Source organism: Aspergillus stella-maris (genome assembly GCF_047715825.1).
Source record: "Aspergillus stella-maris strain CBS 113639 unplaced genomic scaffold BDV14scaffold_3, whole genome shotgun sequence".
Classification (NCBI taxonomy): Eukaryota; Fungi; Ascomycota; class Eurotiomycetes; order Eurotiales; family Aspergillaceae; genus Aspergillus; species Aspergillus stella-maris.
The window spans coordinates 136,477-153,803 of NW_027396797.1; the positions used below are offsets into that span (position 1 = coordinate 136,477).

General features: G+C 51.0%; 6 protein-coding genes across 6 annotated transcripts; 3 read left to right on the forward strand and 3 right to left on the reverse strand.

Moving 5' to 3' along the window:
• Positions 1–802: 802 nt before the first annotated feature.
• On the reverse strand, positions 803–3,537 carry BDV14DRAFT_195379 (uncharacterized protein; the record flags this gene model as incomplete). The annotated part of the gene is made up of 8 exons (XM_073772184.1): positions 803–1,579; positions 1,638–1,813; positions 1,882–2,155; positions 2,245–2,789; positions 2,843–2,971; positions 3,022–3,206; positions 3,277–3,399; positions 3,491–3,537. 8 exons carry the CDS (start codon positions 3,535–3,537, stop codon positions 803–805), a joined length of 2,256 nt encoding a protein of 751 aa, XP_073632810.1.
• A 706-nt stretch (positions 3,538–4,243) lies between these two features.
• On the forward strand, positions 4,244–5,801 carry BDV14DRAFT_195380 (flavin monoamine oxidase family protein; the record flags this gene model as incomplete). Its single annotated transcript, XM_073772185.1, has 3 exons — positions 4,244–4,561; positions 4,630–4,930; positions 5,014–5,801. 3 exons carry the CDS (start codon positions 4,244–4,246, stop codon positions 5,799–5,801), a joined length of 1,407 nt encoding a protein of 468 aa, XP_073632811.1.
• A 468-nt stretch (positions 5,802–6,269) lies between these two features.
• BDV14DRAFT_186899 (major facilitator superfamily domain-containing protein) lies at positions 6,270–8,089 on the reverse strand (the record flags this gene model as incomplete). The annotated part of the gene is made up of 6 exons (XM_073770886.1): positions 6,270–6,516; positions 6,599–6,811; positions 6,868–7,064; positions 7,140–7,804; positions 7,861–7,910; positions 7,977–8,089. The coding sequence occupies 6 exons, from the start codon at positions 8,087–8,089 to the stop codon at positions 6,270–6,272; spliced, it is 1,485 nt and encodes a 494-aa protein (XP_073632812.1).
• Positions 8,090–9,225: 1,136 nt separating this feature from the next.
• On the forward strand, positions 9,226–10,533 carry BDV14DRAFT_163737 (uncharacterized protein). The gene is made up of 3 exons (XM_073767090.1): positions 9,226–9,265; positions 9,330–10,121; positions 10,175–10,533. Exons 2-3 carry the CDS (start codon positions 9,450–9,452, stop codon positions 10,406–10,408), a joined length of 906 nt encoding a protein of 301 aa, XP_073632813.1. The 5' UTR covers positions 9,226–9,265; positions 9,330–9,449; the 3' UTR covers positions 10,409–10,533.
• A 52-nt stretch (positions 10,534–10,585) lies between these two features.
• On the forward strand, positions 10,586–11,741 carry BDV14DRAFT_163738 (alpha/beta fold hydrolase). Its single transcript, XM_073767091.1, has one exon. The coding sequence runs from the start codon at positions 10,673–10,675 to the stop codon at positions 11,642–11,644; it is 972 nt and encodes a 323-aa protein (XP_073632814.1). The 5' UTR covers positions 10,586–10,672; the 3' UTR covers positions 11,645–11,741.
• Positions 11,734–13,029, reverse strand: BDV14DRAFT_209024 (uncharacterized protein; the record flags this gene model as incomplete). Its single annotated transcript, XM_073775548.1, has 3 exons — positions 11,734–12,084; positions 12,168–12,540; positions 12,623–13,029. The coding sequence occupies 3 exons, from the start codon at positions 13,027–13,029 to the stop codon at positions 11,734–11,736; spliced, it is 1,131 nt and encodes a 376-aa protein (XP_073632815.1).
• Between the last annotated feature and the right edge of the window lie 4,298 nt (positions 13,030–17,327).

The window sequence follows — 17,327 nt, forward strand, 5'->3', positions numbered from 1 at the left end:
TCTCATCCCCGCCTGCGTGCGCGACTGGGATTTCAAGGTATGCAAGTGAGGAGGGGAAACCCTACCTACCAGGCTCTCACTACAGATGCTGCGAATAGTAAAAGATCCGGATATGGAAGAAGACTCGAGATGTTGAGCGGACTGAGAGGTACCTAGTATTAGTACTGGCCGACCGGCACCGCACAGACGGTAGTAGATCATCCAGATCTCGTCTTCTTGGACTGAATTTGGGGAAATAAGGGGCTTAGGTACCTAGCACCCAATTGTCTTGTGCTTGCATACCATAGCATTTCATACATTGCACTACGCACCTTCCATTGGATGTTGTCTGCCGATGGTTCCCACCTTTACATCGAGAATAACGAATGCATTGTTTGTGGCCTGCATATATGGATTCGCGTGCGTGCCATCATGCATTGGATCGGATGGAGAAGCCGAGCAGTGTGCCGGGCCCGCCGGGGTTTCGCCCAGATGGCTAAGAAAGACAGGTTATCCGGACAAAGGCACGGTAGGTACGTCCTATCGAGGGTAATGCATGCATGTATTATCGACCATCACTATGTGCATTAAGGTTGGATTTCTTGAAGTCCGCTCATGCTTGCAACGGGCCGCGAATATATTTTGTCCTCCACTGCAGGAAGCGCAGACATGGGTTATCTAGGTATTTCCGACAGAATTCTGCATGCGCATTGGATGCTATCTTCGTAGTACAATCTTGGCTTCAAGAAAAAACTCGAACCCAAACGCCTCTAATCCATGCACCCCATCCATAACCTAAATCCTATCTGATTGCGGCGGCGGGCTATATCTCCCCATCCCAACTACTCCCACCATTCTCAGTATCAAGCAAAGGCAAATTCTCCGGATGTCCAATCTGATCCACCAACGAAAAGAACTCATATGATGAAATCCCAATACTGTCTAGGAAATCCAAATTCGGTGCTTGCGCGAGGGCAGAGGGACTACCTGGGTCGCCGGTGATACTTGACCCGGTGGTTAAGTCGGGTATTGTATCTGCGCCAGGCACAGGGAGAGAACTCGCGGGGCCAGCTGTAGCATCATCGCCTATGTGGTTCTCGATTCCAAGTCTGAGAAACTGCTCAGGGACAGTAGCATCCGACAGCGCCGGCGCAGGCGGGAGAACCAGCGTCTCCATTCCGCGTCGTTCAATGCGTCCCGCCAACTCCCTGAATAACACTTCAAGCTGCACGAGTTCCCCCTTCCTCGCGTCCGCAAGTCTATTCCCGCGAGAAATCATAGTATCAAGGATCCCATAAGCAGTTCTCACATAATTAAACTCCTGCGCCTCCATGACATTCGGAAATAGCGCACCGGCCATCATAACATGCATAGCGGCTGCATATGTGAATTCCATGTCGAAGGGGAGAAAAACCTCCTGGAGACTGTTCTCCTCATCCATTAGGATTTGGAGTGTTTTTGCGGCGGATTTTATACCCGCGGAGATTAGGGCATTTGTGGGAGCTACTATGCTTTGCCAATCTTCGGCGCCGTGGCCGAGTTTTTGCAGGCGTTCTTTGAGCACGGAGAGGAGGAGGGGTCTTGTGGCTACTATTACGCACTGAAAATACCAATGTTAGTAGGTAGATGGTGGTTAGAAGAGGGGAACAGGTACCTACCTGGTGGTAGAGCAAGGTGATGTGCCTCGTCCCTTTTGGCATGGTATCGACGGAGTTCTGGAACTTGAGGTGGATGATGCTCTCGATTTCGCGGGCGTGGCCGGCGAGGATATGTAAAATGGACCGAGTCGTCTCGAGGAATGTTCCCAACTGTGTTTTTGTGCCTTTGTAGATTGCTGATCACGGAAACGCATTAGCATCCCCGTCCTACTCTGCGTAGCTGTTATAGTATAAGATGACTTACTCGAAAGAATATAACTCAACAAATGCGACAACCTAACACTCAACCCTAGCGTCGCGTCACTCTGGCTCCCGGCAGCAGGTGGATCAAGCAGTGCACTAATGTCGCTATCTTGAGGCGTCATGCTCGCACCAACAGACGAGGAAATGTGCCGGTCGAGAACGTAAAGCGTCCACCAGAGATTCCGACATCGCGCGACGATTTCAGGCCCGAGTTCGTCTTCTGGAAGCTGTGTGTGCATCCCGTCCATCTGCGCTATGCGAATTGCGTGACCGATCTAAACGGCATATTAGTACCAGCAGGACAGATGGCCCAAAAGCCAAAGGGGAGGGCATCTGAGAATCTACAATGTTTAGTATAACATACGTAGACGTGCGCCGAAGACCGATGATCAATAGAATAAAGATACAACCCTGTCAGCGCAAGGGCCTCAATTGCCACAAACCCACCCCTTGAGAGCGAAGTATGATCCGGCATAAGGCTCATTGCGCGAACAAAATATTTTGCCCCCGGTGGCCTAGTAGCGGACTTTCCCTGCGCCAAAAATGCATTTCCAAATGCCAGAACCAATAGAAATTCCACAAACCAAAGTCTCGACTCAGAGACTTGCTTCACTGCATCGCCATAGTAAAAGCGGTGAACGTTCTCGACGAACTCGGGCTCATGGACGATGCGAAAGTTATGGCCTAGATGAAATTTCACGGTGTTGAACAGGTATAATGCGTGGTCGAGTGAGGGGAGATTGCTGATGTCGGGGGGTGAGTTGGGGGCTGCGGGTGTCCATTGAATTGGGTAGAGGTCGCCGTCGAACAATTCAGGATCGCTGTAGTTTGTTTCGACGTTAAGCTTCTCGGCGATCATGAGTTTCAAGCGCGCTGTGAAGGACCAGGCGGATGTTGGTGCTAGCCAGGCTGGTATTTGTCAGTGGAAAGACGTCAGGCTCAGGAACGGGATGGATGCGTACTCCAATTCCGCTTCGTCTTGTGGTTCTTCTTGATTATTCGCGACGGAAGTGTGAATGGGCTCGTCCAGATTGTTCTTCCAGAGTCGACTGTTAGAAAGGGGATTTCTTCTGGTTGGGAGCCTATTGAGTCTGCAATCCGTTAAAGTAACCGAGTGGCTCAGGCAAGGGCTTGCTCATACCCTCAATATCAACCTCCGATCCAAACGCCGATGCTGACGTCCTCTTAACAGCAGGCTGCGAAACGTGCGACTCCTTCCTTGCATGCGCTTGAGCGTGTTGCGGCGTCTCTCCCTGGCCCTGATCCTCACTCTGCAATCTCAACCGATGCTCTCTACCAATCTTACCCTGCAACTCCCTAAGATACCTAAATTCAAACTCGTCAATCCAAGGTCTCGAAACCGCAAAAAGCCTAGTTGGTGACAAACGAGACGCACCTTTCCGGAACCATGACCTTGCTGACGGATTCCAAGAAGCGACAGTCGACGCGGCGGCGCTGACAGTTTGCACAGGGCTCTTCGCCCGTGCATTTGATTTTGCTCGTGCGGCAGGCGATGCATCTGTTTTTTTGGTGGTTAGCTTGCGACGACGATAGAAAGAGATGCGTTGTGAGGTGGTGGGGTAAGTCAGTTGGAGGAGGGAGGGGCATACGCGTTAGATGTGCGCTTTATCTTGCGCGCTTTCGTTGCGGTGGCCATCTCAAGTGATCGTCGTACGTAGGTTGTTGAGCAATATAATCTATATGCAGTGTATTGGAGAGCTAACTATCAAGCTATGGTAACGCCAGATAGTGGTAGCTAGCTATCACGGATCCAATGCCGTCCGAGTCATCCCCGCAGTTAGGTGCAGTTCGGCGGGGAAACAGTTCCCCTTTTTGTGCATTGGGCCCGGTGACTTGTCGAAGGCTGTCATTGTTCTAATGGGTAGTTTTCATTTGTTGAGTGTGGACTATAAGAGGTACAACGAATGAACATCCTGGTTGTTCCTTGGTTCGTGAGTGAGGTCATGATTGCCGAGACAGTGGGAGCAGATGATAGGGTGGCTGGTACCTAAAATGATGGTAGGGCAGGCATGGGACCCGAGCGTTCCTTCCTTGATCTATTAACACCGGGGTTCCAAAATGCCCAAGCAGGATATATAGCTTCACTAGGTAAGTATTTGACGCCAATGACACAACATCATGCAATCCCATCATTGTGCAGGATAGGAGTTCAACGTCGGGAAGCTTCCCGCTGCCGGGCGCTCCCGCTCGGCTTCTCCTCCCGAGATTGTGGGGTTATACCTACTTGCTAAGGTATCTCGAGAACGTTAGGTATTTCAAAAGGCGATATAAGAGCTCCCGCTGAAGACGTAGATGCCTTGTCTTTCCCACATCCCGAGTCTTTGCTTTAAGAAGTTGTGAGAATGTTCGACGTTATAATAATAGGCGCCGGCCTAAGCGGCCTCCAAGCAGCCCTATCCACTCACGAAGCCGGTCTATCAATCTGTGTCCTTGAAGCGCGTGACCGTGTCGGCGGGAAGATATGGAGTGTGCCCCTGGGGAGTGGGCGCGGGTATGCTGATCTAGGCGGTGCTTGGATCAACACGACCTTGCAGCCGCGGGTTGGAAAATATGTTGAAAGATTTGGATTGGAAACGGTCGGGCAGAGACTTGAAGGAAAGGCTGTTATGCAGCAGAGTGAGCAGGAGAGGTTGGAGTTCCCGTTTGGGGTCACGCCTGATGTGTGTATTTTCTCGGATCAACTGGTTATCTGTCGCTGAACATGGAGTCTAACCTTGGCATATTACAGTTTACCGATGAAGAGAAGCAAAACCTCGAGTTTATCCGCGACCATATACAAGCTGAGTCGCTTGAACCTGGTCCACCAAAGATACCGGACGATAAGGTCAGTCTGGACCAGTATGTCCGCGACTTAGGGGCGCTGCCGGCCATTGTCAAGACGGTCAACCTGTGGGCGCAGGTGATGCACGGCCTCGAAGCAACAGAATACTCAGCAGCTTGGTTTATCGACTACTGTCGACGAAATAGAGGGTTGTTGGCCATTCGCGCAGATGACAAGACAGGTGGACAGCATTTGCGGTTCAGGGACGGTACGTTCTCCTCTACCGGGCCAATTTTCAACAACTTTGGTCCCAGGAATTCAATGAAAGTATGAAGACCAACATATAACCAGGCGCCCAATCCCTCCAAAACAAGATTGCATCTCTAATCCCCGCCTCGAAAATCCACCTCTCAACACCAATCCTCTCAATCCACGACCACGACACGCATACAGTTGTAACATCGACAACAGGCCAAACATTCACATCGCGCAAAGTCATCCTCTCCATCCCAAGCACAATGTACAAAGAACTCAAAATCCAACCCCCTCTGCCCAAGAGGCTACAAACCGTCACGAATGGTACAGTCCTAGGAGACTCTAACAAAGCGAAAGTCTGCTACGATAGACCCTGGTGGCGAGAGAGGGGGTTCAATGGGTACTTCGCATCATATTCAGGCCCCGTCATCCTGGTTAGGGACACGAGCGTCGATGAAGTGGGCCATTACAGCCTTACATCCTTCGTGAACGGCCAACTTGGTAGGGAATGGAGCAGATTACGCCCTCATGAACGGCGAAGGGTGGTGCTTGATCAACTTGCAGCGATATTCACACCCGAGGCAGTCTTTAGCTCAAACAGCAGGAGAGAAAGCGAAGTCTACAAACCCCTTGAATTCTTCGACCAAATCTGGCAGCACGAAGTATATAGTCGTGGCGCGCTAGCACCAGTCACAAAACCAGGTCATTATACTGAATTCGCGGGTGTATACGGGAAATCAGTTGGAAATTTACATTTCGTGGGGACTGAGTATAGTACACAGTGGAAGGGGTACATGGAGGGGGCGCTTTGTTCGGGTGAGGCTGGAGCGAGGGAGGTTGTGCAAGCGCTCAAGGGGAGGGCGAGGGCGAGGGCGAGTTTGTGACATGGCATATACTGGTCTATCTTAGGTTCCCAGCAATCGAATTCTGGATAAGATGTATGGGTTATTTTGGACGTAATCGTTATCTGCTTTATATTGTGTGCTCTGTATAAGGATCTCGGGTTCTCTTCCCGAGATCAACGTGCTCTTGATCCGGACAATCGCCTCTATATGAGCGTTGAGATAATACTCAAACATAGGAGTGGAATGGGCTACATGGGAAGCAGCATAGTAGTGGGTGCGAGATTATCACTGTTCGATCTTTTCCATCCAGTTGACATAGTGTTTGCCATCATGAGGAGCAGGGTATGGATTCTGTCCCTGCCGAGCACGACGAGGTTAGACAAGGGAATAGAAAGCAGTCGTCTCACCAAAATCAATGCATTTATAGGAAAAACAGCATGGCCCTCAACATCTAATAAACAGAAGCAACATTTTGACGTGTAATCAGAGAACCTCTAGGCCTCTGTCTCAAGGAGCAATCTTCCCACCCTCCCCACCACGCCTCTCCCCCTCCTCACTCTCCGTCTCACCCCCAACAGCCCTCACCTTCTTCCTCTTCAATATCAAAGTATCCACAAACCTGACAATCGCAAGCGAAAGCCCAACAGCAAGCACACTAATCGCAACACTAAACCCCCGTCGATAAAGCGGTTTATCGTCAGAGCGGAAGATCTGTGCGCCGTATATACCTGCTATGTTTGCGTTCATGATTACACTGTCCACCACAAACAAACAAAGTTAGCACTGCTCCAGCATTTCGGAAATGGGGAGGGTAGGTAGGTAGCGTGCGCACTCACCCAGCCATAGCAAGCGCCCTCTGCTCCGAGTCATTACACGTCAAACTCAACCAGGCTATATTCAGCGGATGCGAGAATGTCCCGAATGTTTGTGTCCAGACGACGCCGAAGTACCGAACGCCGCGCTTGGGGACGTCGGTGAATGTGCGGTTGAAGATGTAGCCTAGTAAATGGCAGAAGAAGCCGAGCATTACGGTTTCGCCGCGGCGGTTGCTGCGGACTCATTAGTACGGCCACGGACAGAAGGGGGTAGAGAGGGGCACGCTTACTAGTGATCAGACACCCAGCTAAATGCGAACGAGACGGGCACTTGGAGGAACAGACCGACGGCGGCCATAGCGTTACTGACTAGGTTTCCGAAGCCGAAGGATGTGACGATTGAGGGGGCATAGGTGTCGAAGGCGCGCTGGGGGCCGTTGTTGCAGAGGGTTATGAGGAAGTGGACCCAGATGCGCCAGTCCGTGAACTGTAATAAGAAAATATCAGCGTTGTCAGTATATGGTTGGGATTGAGTAGACTGAGATAGGGGATGTATACGCACCGCCCGCCTAAAAGCACTCAGCCCAATATTCCTCTTCTTCTTCCCCTTCATGGGGTCGTCGATGAGAACCCTAGTCTGCAAGATGTGCAACTCCCTCTCAGTGAACCAAGATACCTTAGGAAGGAAAGTACTATGCGGGTTCCTAAACGAGTCCAGCAGGAAGAACCCGAAAATAAAGCCGCTGAACACTGTAAAGGCGCCCATTAGCGCGAACAGCCAGAACCAGCCAGTTTGGCCACCAACACCCCGCATATGTAAGATCCCGTAAGCGAGTAGTTTGGCAGAAGCCTGACCAATCTGGTTGCCAAAGTAGAAGATCATGACTCGTTTGGCAGTTTCAGTACGGGTATACCACGTCGAAAGAGTCCAAAGACCACCGGGTATGAAGCCTGACTCGGTAATACCGAGAAGGAATCGTGTTGCAATGAAAGCACCATATCCACGTTGGAAGGCCTGGAAAGTGCTCACAATCCCAAAGAGGAACAGTTGGAGAGTCAACCATTTGCCAGGACCAACGCGGTAGAGAATCATGTTCGAGGGTATCTCCGTGACAACGATGCCAAGGGAGAGCATTTGCTGTCCGACGTTGAATTGGTCTTGGTTTATACCGACATCTTCCATAAAGTTGTCGGTTATTGCGTTGGCCATGTTGCCGCGGTCGAGTTCTGGTAGAGTCAGTACGCTAGTAGTTGAGCACATATGAGCTTGTTATCTGACTTACGGAGACAAAAAAAGCCAAGGGTGAGAATCGGCATAATCATGAGATCCAGCCTATGGTAATGGTTGTTAGTTCTCCTTGAGCTGCAGGAGAGGGAGAAACAAGTTGTGGGAGCTCACTTCCGCTTCGCCTTGGTTTCTTCCTCGACCGTCCAGTCCACCACATACTGATCGATGAGTTCATCTTCAGCTCGATCGTGAATTTTAGGGCTCGAGGCTTTGAGGTCAGCCATGCTGCGACTTGTTTAAATAACTATCAGTTGACAAGCAGCTTGTCCTGACCGGAAGTCTGCTCAAGGAACCCATCGCGAAGGACGAGGGTTTAAGAACCCCAACCTCACCATGCACCCCATCCCGTCTTCAGCATCTAAATTGCGTGCTCTCGCCATAGCAAAAGCAAAGCTGCCAAGCAAGCCTCGGCGGGAGCCTTGGCCCTCAACGCCGAGAAGACAAAGGCATGGCGGAATGGCGAGATTTGCCGATAAGAGCTGTGGCTTGCTGCGGGAGTCTGGGCGCAGCGGGCGCTATTCGACGAAGCTTCGCCATCACGCCTCTTGATCGCGACATCGCGGGTGATGCTTGGGACGAGGGAAATATTAGGAGAGAAGAAGGTTCTGAACGCGAGGGTTCGGGGGAGAACGTGGGGTGCCATGAGCCCTAACTGGTGAGATCGTCGGGTTGAGTTGCTCTGAGGAATGATTTTCCAGAGAGGCGAGTTAGTGATGTTGAGAAGCAGGTAGACAACCCACAGCCGGAGCGTCTGTTACACAATCAAATCATCAAATTTGCCCCAGCGTGGGACCAAGAAGAGATCTTAGGGCTGCTTGAAATCATCGCGATGTGCGCCACGGAAATGGCGTTTAACTCTAGACAGCAAACCAGAAAGTGATACGAAAGCAAAACGCTAGCCATCACTGGCTTCCACATATCGCGCCTTGCTCGACTTGCTTCGTGCCAAGGGTCTTGTGCGTCTGGACCCTGCGATGACCGCGTGGTGCTCCCTTGGCCTAGTGGCCAGCTGATCTTGGTTACCTGGGCACGGGCGAGAGTGTCAAGGTAGAAGGTGCATATATCTCCGTGGGGGATTTGCTCCGGTGTGAGGACTCGGAGGTGAGATTCGCATTCCATATTCTCGAGCATGGGGATCCATATTGATATCCTGGGTGTTGGGGAACATAGGGTTTATAGAACCAATGATCCTTTAAAGGGTATGATAGCGATCAAGGCCGGCAAAGGCACGCGAATATCTGACATCACCGTTTCAATTAAAGGTTCTGGCTGCGTTGTGGGTTGTTGCTTTTACCTGATCTGACTGTTGACTAGGTATCGTCAAGACATCTGTGATCGAGGCTGGCCCAGCATTCATTATTGGGAATGATGTACCCCGGGTGGCGCAGGAAGAACATGCGGTTTGTGGAGTTCTTTTCTCTAGTCATGCCACCAGTGCCCATAGCTAAGAAAAGAGCGATCTAGTTCCTTCGCATATCGCGAACGCTGTTTCCTTGTACGAGCCCACGGGCCGCCCAGCAGCAACTCGTCCATGAGACTGAGCGACAAATTATTCCGTTCCAACTCTCCTTCCCTTCCGTACAGATGCTCCCAGGCGCCAACCAGAAACCGCTTCCGCCTTCACTTTCAACTAGATCGACAGAGAAAGCTGCGGCAGCGCAGGTTGTTTATTCACTGGAAGTGGTCGTTGAACGGCCAGAAAAGTTGCAGAAAAACATAACGCTCCATAAAGTCCTGAACTTTGTACCATCATATTCGTCAGCCATCCTGAGATCACTACATCCCTCTGTTCGTAGCGCACAGGCTGTGCTCTACGCGACCAATGTCACCTCCACCTTGAACGTCCAAAACATTCCCATACTGATCCTGGAGGCACGCCTACAATCTTCGGTTTTTCATATTGGACAGAGAAAACCTCTTCTTCGTCTATGCGTGCGGGTGCTGCCTCGGTGGACGAACCAGCCGTCCTCGGTCGTGCTAAACATATTGAAGATCAATCTTCACACACTCATTAATATCAGCGCTGTCGGGCAGAAGAGGCTATGGAGGTCAACACTGAGGCTCGTTGATCTAGTGGGTATGAATCAGGTTTTTGCCCGCCCTTCTGACACAGACTCGCTGTCAGAGCTCCACCACAACGCCCTCAACCACTTGATGCTACCGTCAATAGATCCGAGCTTCAGTACGGCGACCTTTGAGCAGAGACATTTACTTGAGGTGGAAGCGGAATTCTCATTATCTACCGGCAAGCGAAAGGTGCGACGTCCTCTGTTTTCTCTTCTCGGATGCTGATAATAGTCCGGTTAAAGGGTCTGAAGATGGAAATCAATGTTCAAATCATTCCCAACAGTTCAGACATGATTGAATCTCAACCAATAGTTTCTAATGGAGACGAGGCCTTCGACGAGAGGACCCCCCTTCTCGGGCGAGGAGGTGAAAACGTGTCTTATCTCGAGGCCTTCGGGGGCGAAAGCCACGATTCCCCGCCTCCATATCTACCGCCTTATACCAATGCCATATCAGTGGGGACTGGGTGGGAATGAGAAGGATCCAAGACATTCTCTATATTTCACCCTCAGCTTGCAATGACGCTATACAGAATATTGTTATTTATAGCACCCTCTAACCTTTCTCTGCCTAGCGTTCCTGCAGCTCGGAGCTAACCGCCAATTAGAATAGTGGTTGATAAGCCGCATTGATAAGCTGATTTCTGGCTTAAAGAGCTTCTCAATATATTTCTCGCGACATCCACGCAACTGTCCACCGGAGACATAGACATTTAAACCTGATTGCGAAAGCCACGCAACATGTCCGACGAATTTCTTGTCCTGCCCAGGCCGGGCGAACCCAGCACCCAAGAGTCAATCTTAGCCCCATCTGAACCCTGCTTTGTCAAAACCTTCGGACAAGTACTACCCCCAGCTTCATACTTGCGAACCGCCAATGGCCGATTTGCATTCTACAAGTTGTCACCCAGTTCCCCAAACCCAGGCCAGGCGGGGGCTCCATCCCGCGTTCTCCTCATCCACGGCGTCCAAACACCCGCCATCGGTCTCCAACCACTAGCCAAAGAGCTCTCTTCTCGCTTTCCATCTACTGAATTTGTCCTCGTGGATCTCTGGGGCCACGGCCAGTCCGATACGCCAATTGCCGCTCATGTACCTGCGCTCTTTCACGCCTTAATACTTGACCTGTTGGGCCATCTGAACTGGCCCAATGCGCACTTCATTGGGTACTCGTTTGGCGGGTCAACGGCTGCCTCTTTTGCAGCGCAGTATCCGGAGAAAGTCCAGTCTTTGACTCTGGTTGCACCTGCTGGGTTCTTTCGTGAGGAACAATTCTCTGAGCTTGAGAGAAGCTACCTCCGAGGTGGTGAGGGTATGGAGGAGGCCGCGGCAAAGTGGATCCTGGAATTCCTCGAGGGTGGAGAACTTGTTGTCCCAGCAGACTGGAAGAAAAGGGTAGAGCGAGGCGAAGTTGTCGCTGAGGCCGTGAGAGACTGGGAGATGAAGAACCATGACGGCCATCTGGCTAGTGTGGTGGGTGTTTTCAGGGACGGCGGGGTTATAGGAAAACATGAGGAGTTCAAGAAGGTGGCGAAGAGTGGAATTAGGTCGCTTGTTGTGCTTGGGGAAACGGATGATGTTTGTGGTCCGAAGGATTTGGAAGAAGTTGGGCTGAAGAATGTTGTTGTTGTCAAGGGGGTAGGACATGGTGTTGTTAGGCAGAGAGTGGATGAGGTTGCGGGCTCGATTGAGGAGTTTTGGAAGGCATTGTGAGCTACTAGATAGAGCTAACGTTTTGCAATTTGGCCTGGCTCATACTTGAAATGGTAAAAACAGACAACGTCAAACAACACTGGGACTTCCTACTGAACAACAACCATCTCCTCAAGCATACTCCCAATAAACCCCCACTGAACCCTCAACCAAGCCCTCCTCCCCTGAACATCAAACTTATCCCCCCTAACACTCCTCTTTATCTCCTCCCTCCTCATCGCCCGAATCCTCTCCTCAAGAACTTCAAGTCTATACTCAAAATACTGCGGATACATCTCATCAAGATGACTATTACACCGCACGCCCGCAAGCACAATTTCGTCAGTGACAAGCGGGTCTCTAGGTCTGAATGGCGTAACCAGTGTGATTCTTTCGCGCCCGCCGGCCGCTTTCAGCGCTTGGTGTTCTAGGTATCGGCCTTGCATTATTACTGCGTAGCCCTGCGCAACATCACAATTATACCAAGTTAGCTTGGCAATTTCTGCACACATGGGAAGATAAGACTCGAATGTGAGGAGTGTACCATAGCAGGCCCCCTAACCTTCTTAGTCTTGCCACAGGGTAACTTAATCGCTGTTTCGCCGCCCACCATACCGGCGCAGTCTGAGAGCATCGTTACGCACACGAAGGGGAAGCTATCGTAGTGCCAGGCGAAGGCGGGAGTGTTATCTTCTGTAGTAGGCCTGGTGAAGACGCTGGTTTCACCATTCGCATTGTCTTTCGTTAAACTGTCGTCTAGCTGGGTCATGTCGGCGTCGACGGGGTCGTCTTGAACAGCAATATTGACATTCGCAATCTCATAATCCCAAGCCGGAATCAAATCGACACCCGCAACCTCTGAGATTCTGGATAGGGCATCGGGTGATTTGAAGACGGAGTAGGTAAATGGGGCTCGTCTGCACGATCCATTCTATCAGCACACATACACCGTCTTAAGCCAACACCCAAATGCGAAAGAGCAGGGAAAGGAAGACAAACCGATGCCCCATCCCCCTAACCATATTCTCACAAAAATCACTCTTAAACCGACAATGTTCCATAACCTCTTCCGAGAAAACCTCACTTCTCATCTGGGCAATCGCATCTTCACTAAAGAGCGGAAACGGCTCGGATATAGCGTTCGGTGAGATTCCTGCGCCTTCGAGTCCAAAATCCGCCATTTTGTGGATTTTGGATGGTGGTTCGTAGATTAGGTGCTCTGATGCATTGAAGGGGCGCTTTTTGGAGGGTGGGAGACGGGATCGTTCGAGGAGGGATTGGGGAATGGGGGTTGTTGGGTGTTGGGCTTTTTGTTGTTTTGGGGGTGTTACTTTTGGGGCTGGGCGTGGGATTGTGATTGTTGAGGGGGAGGGAAAGAGGTCCTGGATGAGGGTTGCTGGAGACATATTGGGCCTGGTTGGTAGATGTCTGGCGTGCTGATTGCTTCTCGTTGTGTTTCGAAGAATGTGGTGTCTTGCCTTTTCAACGCGTTCCGAAGGCTTTACTTATAGAGCATAGATTGCGGATTCGACTTGGATTTGAGCTGTCCGCGATAGGTGGGTAGAACCAGTTGGTGGGCTCCGGTACTGGCGTTGCTTTTCGGTTCGGACGTCGTGGCGGTAGGTGTCATCGGTCGTGGAGGGAGATGCGTCGGGAAATCCATCCATGATCAAGTGTTTCTACAGAAGCATATCTTCCAACCGCCTAAGGCCACCTATGAAGACGTTGGTAATCCGAACCCATCGGCAAGGGCATCGGATGCATCGCTAGCATGAATAGTGATAATGGAAGCGGGTGTACGGCACGAATTAGGGCGCGCTCGGCTTCCACTCCCGAACATCGCCATCATCCTCCGCTCACAAAGCCCATCATACTTCAGGTGTGATTTTGCCTTCCTGCAGAGGGACGGCTATCGCGCATCGCGATGACATGCTGTTTTCAAAACCCAAGGAGGTTGAGCTCCTCCAGTAGGACGTTGGGGAATCCGATGGACCGGGGCATTCGAGACGGGCTTTCACTTCATAGACTTCTTAGCCAATGTTGAGGTGGGCCGTTTGGTCTCAACTCGATCGTCAATCTAAGTGTATACATAGGCACAATTTATCCTTCCGTTAGAGATGTTCCTTGGTCCATGCGCCGCGCGTCGACTTCCTCCTAGTACCTTTACTGGGCCGGAAAAGCATTGAGGCCGGGAGAGGACGAGTCGCAGATAGGTCCATCCGAGGTATCTGTAGGGGCTAACTCCGAAAGATTCAGGTATCTTAATCTGAGCACTGTCGAGGCGTCTACGAGCACTAGCCCTGCGAAAAACATCTGTATATGTTACTTGAGCTGCGAGATGAGAGTGATAGCAATGCCAGTGTACGTGAATGGAAACAATTACTCCCTGTGCCGCATCAATGGTATAAGTAGTAGAAGCTGACATAGCATAATTACAACTTGAGGAAACAATAGTGGGAACCTCAACTGGATGTTAGCAAGCCATCCACATCCAGGGCTATCCTGTCCGGGATTCTTGGCGGCGATGCAGGTTGGACCAGTGATAACGCGACCTGGCATATCGTATGGGATATGACAGGCTGAACAAAGGTCGGCACTACATGATGATTGCAGGTGCATCTCTGCGCCTCACGAACACGTCACGGCGGGGAAGACTCATTGCAAAGCTTCGTGTTCCTCAAGCGGAGTCCAGAAAATCTCCCTTGATAGCAAGAAGAACAGCTTGATCGGCACCGTACCTACGCTCTTGGACGTTTCTACCACTAGAGACGGGATCCTCCGGTGCTTGCCGTGTGGGCTCTGAAAGAAGCGGGGCAGGCACGATGCGTCTCCTCTCACGGATCGGATTGCGTAAGGGGAGGTCCGCCTCCAAGTCGACCACGAAACCCTCGCCTTCGTCCGACGCTCCTACACCGACCACTGCCACATTGGTTTCCACTTCTCTGGTACCCAAAAATGCCATAGCCTCTGCCGATGCCTTGATAGATGGAGCAGAGGGGACACCATCGACAACAAACTTACTGAACCCATCGCCAGCAACAGTACGAGCTATGGCCGTGAGTCAAGGAACTTTTGGGGTGATGCTTTTCGAAGGCTACAACATAGTAATGAGGACAGATGTTCCCTTGTGACATTGAAGGAGCTCCTGGCGGAGGAGGCTGCCATGATATCAGGTTCAACTAAGAAGACCGATGAGCTGTCCTCGGAGCGCTTGCTCAAAGTAATCCAAGACAAGAAAAATACTCTGGACGATGCACAATTACAGCTGCAGCTAGGAGGTCTCAGCATCGACATACAAGCCGCGATCAACAAAGTTGCTAGATTGATGACCCACGCGCAGCAGTTCATGGGCGCATTGGCGTCCGTGGAGCCTCATGCGGCGGTTGCCTTTGCTGCGTCGAGCATGTTCTTGCCTGTGAGTACTCCATAACCTATCCCCTTTGAGGTCTATCATCTGACACTGACACTTCCTCACCTGAAGCTACTTCTCAATGCAGCGAACCAGCCGCAAGCGCTTGTGGAAGGCATCGACCACGTCGCTGACATTCACTATCGTTTCTCAGTAATTGAGAGCCAATACAACCAGCAGCTCATTTTTGGTATTTACAAGCGCATCACACCTAACACTGTGAGATTACGAGCGAGGTTCGAGAGCGATCTCACGGACCTTTACATGAACGTCCTACGCTATCACTGTCGAGCCATTTCCTATTTACGTCAGTCCACAGCCCGTCGAGTTGGCCGTGATACCTTAAAATTGGATAATTGGGCAAGCCTTCTGGTGGATATAAAGCAGTGGGAGGACACTTGCATGAGGACCATGGCTATCCTGGACTCCGAAAACATCGCCAGTGGACTTCAAAGCCTCCACGCCCTGATGTACGAAATGCTCTCGAGGCAAGCTCTGATATTTCCGTCTATGAACTTGGCGATAGAGGAACATACGCGCCGCCGAACTCAGATCGAGCAAGAGCGGAAATGTCTGGAGAGCTTTGTAGTCGTACCGTACGAAGAGCGCATGAATCGAAATCCGGATGCTGTCGAGGGAACGTGTTTATGGGTCCGTCAGAGTCCTGAGTTTGAAGACTGGATAGCCTCAGAGGCATCCAGCTTCCTCTGGGTTACTGCAAATCCTGGCTGTGGAAAGTCAGTCCTCTCCAAGCTACTGGCCAGGAAACTGCAGCACGAGCACCTTCCGGTTACTTGCCAACGAACCATTTCCTACTTCTTCTTCAAGGAAGATGACCCCGCGCAGCAGTCTGCGGAAAATGCAATATCCTGTCTCATCCACCAAATCCTAATTGAACGCAGGTTCCAATCAATGACTCGGGAATTTCCAACAGTCAGGCTCGCAGGCGAAGATAAATCCGCGAGGATCAGGCAAGAAATCGACATTGTCATTGAGGCAGAGGTGGAGCGCCTGGCTGGCGAGCTTGAATTGCCAGCTTCATCACGATCGAAGACTCGAAGATCTATCTTATTCATCAAACTGCTCGGTCATTCTTATTGTCGAAAAATGCCACAAATCAATTGACGCCTACTTCAACCCAATGGCGGTGGTCAATATCTTTGCAGGCGTCTAATCTGGCTTTGACTTCGATTTGTGTCAGGTACATTCTTTGGCACGATTTCGCCAACGGCTGCCCCAATGTTTTGGACCCGGAAAACGCATTGTTGCCATACGCGTCTCGGAACTGGTTCTTCCATCTAGAGCAATCGCTCCCGGTGATGACATCCGAACTCTGGGAGGCCGTTTGCCGAATATGCAACACAAACATCGGCAACTTCAAAAGTTGGGCCAGACTAAGTGGGCTAAGTTGCAAACCAATTGGCAACCTGGATCAAGCGACACACCCTCTTGCCGTTGCGGCATGTATTGGGTTGGATCCTTTGGTCAAAAAGATACTACAGGACGGGATTATACATGAAGAAGGGGTTGAGTTGGCTCTAAATGTTGCAGGTTATCTCAACAAAAGCACTATAATGCGAAAGATCCTTATCACACAGGGGGCAGTGAGTGCCTCATCGGCCTTGGACTGGGTCATGAGAGGGAGGGCTCTGGAGTGTCTAAAGGTTCTTGTCGAGGCGGACGCGATACCAGGGGACCACAAATTGCAAGCGTATGAACAAGCCATGGATTCATGCTTTGATAACGGTATCGAGATCCTGCAAGCGTCTAGTATGGATGGCATTATCGACGATCCCCGCCGGTTCGAGATCCTGATTCGTGTATTGCATTCAGCGAACAGTTCTTTCCTGGCTGTGCTACTGCAGCAGGGGCTCAGTCCGAACGGCGATGCAAACTCTTACACCACGCCACTGGCATGGGCTGCATCTTGAGCAAAAGCCGATATAGTTTCGGTTTTCCTCGAACACGGCGCGGATATCAATCTAGCCGGTGACGATGCTAGAACTCCAATATCGCGAGCTTTAGAGTGCGTGCTTGGAACGCCCACAGAGGAGGGTTTGAATCTAGAAAGATTGCGAGCTAGGGACGCCACTATTACTCTTTTGTTGCAGGCTGGGGCTTCGACAGGGGGTTTGACGGAAGCGGAACAGATCGCATTGACGCAGTTTCACGAACGCTGTCGAAAGAGAGACAACAACACCAAACAGCAGCTGCGAGGATCGCGCTACAACCAGACCATAAGGTTGTCTGTTACTATGGTAGAAGGGACTACGGACTGTGTTACCTAATATAGCG